Source organism: Myotis davidii, unplaced genomic scaffold, assembly GCF_000327345.1.
Source record: "Myotis davidii unplaced genomic scaffold, ASM32734v1 scaffold4152, whole genome shotgun sequence".
Taxonomy (NCBI): domain Eukaryota; kingdom Metazoa; phylum Chordata; class Mammalia; order Chiroptera; family Vespertilionidae; genus Myotis; species Myotis davidii.
Window position 1 is genome coordinate 49416 of NW_006283169.1, and position 2507 is coordinate 51922.

At 61.9% G+C, this 2507-nt stretch overlaps 1 protein-coding gene across 1 annotated transcript in view; it reads right to left on the reverse strand.

The window, feature by feature from the left end:
• MATN4 (matrilin 4) overlaps positions 1-481 on the reverse strand; it is a 10509-nt gene extending 10028 nt beyond the window's left edge. The window contains exon 1 of the mRNA XM_015563190.1: positions 139-481. Within this exon, the coding sequence (XP_015418676.1) occupies positions 139-217 (79 nt within the window). The 5' untranslated portion in view covers positions 218-481. The remainder of the gene's footprint in view (positions 1-138) is intronic.
• Between the last annotated feature and the right edge of the window lie 2026 nt (positions 482-2507).

The following is a 2507-nucleotide window of genomic DNA, read 5'->3' on the forward strand; positions in this document are numbered from 1 at the left end:
CTGGGGGTTGTGTGGGGGGGGGGGGGAGGGGCTGGCTCCAAAGTCTGGCTTTTCTCTCCCAGCAGGCCTAGCTGGCTGCAGACAGAAAACCTGCTTCTGTCCCTCTCCCCTCGCTGTCAGGACTGGGCCCCTGCTCACCTTCGAACTGGAGCTGGGTTTCCCAGGGCTGGAGAAGGAGCAGCAATATGGGCAGTGGTGAGCATGGGAGGCCCCTCATGGCACTTGGGGGACAGGAAACGGGGTGTCAGAGCCTGGAGGGGGGAAAGGAAATGGCAAAACAATAGTATCTGCAGAACCCTCATTCTGGGTGAGGGGCACTTGGAGGCGTAGGAGGGTCCTGGGTTTATTTTACTAATCTCTCTACTTTCGTGTATCTTTTCACAATAATTAATTTTCGTTACAGTGAGATTGCTGAATTCCTTGTGCCAGGCACAATGTTAACCGCTTCTCACGCATTGTGGCATGGAGTCCTCTCAACAATTCTGAGACACGCTGTTTCTGTTCCATTGTACAGATTAGGAAACAGGCTCAAAGAATTTGAGCGGCGGAACCCAAAGTCTCACAAGAAAGTGGCTGCGCCGGGAGACAATCCTACACCCAGGAGACTGTTCCACGCCCTCGCTTCCCGGGGAGGAAAACCTCTGCAGAAGGAAGCCATTCCCCCCGCGGGTCCCCTTCCCCTCCCTGTACAAGGCGCCCCTGTGTGGCTGTCCTTCACACACACACACACACACACACACACACGCACACGCACACACGCACACGCGCGCACACACACACACTCGCTCACACACACACACACTCAGCCACACACACTCAGACACACACCGCGCCACCGCAGGCCTCCGGGAGGGCCGAGCGCTCGGGTTGAGAGGGTAAGGAGCGGGCACTGCGTGGCCAAAACCCACGGCGCACTTGAATTCGAGGCTTAGTGCCTGACTCCTCTCCAGCTCTCAGGAGAAGCCGCCAGGGGGCGCCTCCCGGGCCTGGCTTCGTTGGCTCGGTGGCCGTGGGAAGCCCACATCTGCCCCGCAGGTGCCCCTGCCCAGAGCAAACAGCGGGCCGGGAGCCGGGGCCTTGAGATAAGGCGGGGGAGGCTATATCCGGCATGAGGGCCCGGCGGCAGGAGCGCGCAGGGTTCTGAGGGCGGCGGCACGGGGCGCACCCAGAGGGCTGTGAGGGAGCAGAAGGCGGCCATGGACCCTGTGGGGGCAGCAGGTGAGCGTTTACCCTCCCGAGGCCCTTCACGAGGCCCCTCGAGCATCACGAGAAAGACTCCCATTGTACAGATGGGGAAAATGAGGCCCAAGAAGGCTGCCCACGGAGCTGCAAAGGAACCTGGGACTCCTTGTTCCCCTTCTTCCTTTTGAGTTGCCTGGCAACCTGGTGTCTGTCTAGGAGCCACGGGACCTCTTTTCTTTGCATTCACTCCCTCTGCTCTCTGCCCTCTCCCGCGCCCCGCGCTGAGGCTGCGCTGGCCATTTTTCTGTGGCTGTCTCTTGGTAGGGGGGCCAGCCGCCCCTAACCCAACCGCAGCCCCGCCCCTTCCCCCAGGCCGTGAATGGGCCTATTCTGAGCAAGGTCGGTGCCGCCGCTCACTCCAGGCGGCTTCCCGTCCCGGAGCCTCTCCGCCTCCGCCTTCAGGCCGGTGGAGGAACAAAAATCCGTCTGGCAGAGACCGTCACGGAGGGTGACCAAGCCAGATGTGCCAGCTGCTGGAGGTGGGAGAGCGTGGAATGCTTCCTCTAGCTTGGGCCACGGCTGAGGCCAGCATCCCGCCTCCCCACCCCCCAGAGCGGGGGCGTTTTAAAGGCACAAGGGGCTTTTGCCACCTCCCATCCTTTCCTACTTTCAGAAGCCTCCAGGCCCCCCAATCTTGATTCAGGCCGCCCTAATCCCGCTCTTGGCGTGAGCAAACACCTCACCTGGCATCCTACTGTGGCCCGGGAGCCCTAGAAAATCACAACAGCGCTGCCTCCAAGTTCACCACCTTTCCAACCCCCTCCTTCCACAGGGGAAGGAACTAGGTCCAGAGACACTGGTGTCTCCCCCAAAGCCACACAGCAACGTGGTGACAAGGCTGGGCTAGAGCCCAGAGCTCCTTGGAGGGGTGACTCCATCCTGCGTTAAAATGAACGATTTGGAGATGCCTTTCGGGTGGGGAGAGCGGGCTCCAGGGGGAGGAGCGCTGTGAATAATTCCTCAAGAGCTGGCCGAAGGGCGAGCACCTTGAGGAGGTTCCAGGAGGTTCCCGAGGGGAGGAGAGTAGGGGGAACGTCCCCTCCCTTTTTGGTGGACTTGCTGGTGTGGACTCAACTTGGACAGGGCCCCGCGGAAGTGGGAAGGGCACTGCGGGTCAAGGGCGGACACAATAGGGGTGCAGCCGCGGCTGAGTGCGGTCGCCGGGTCGGCTGGTGGCCTGCTCCCCGCAGAACCCCCAGGCCCTCTGACTCACCTGAACCTGCGGGACGACGCGGAGGCGCGGCCGCGGGGCGGAGCCGGCGGGC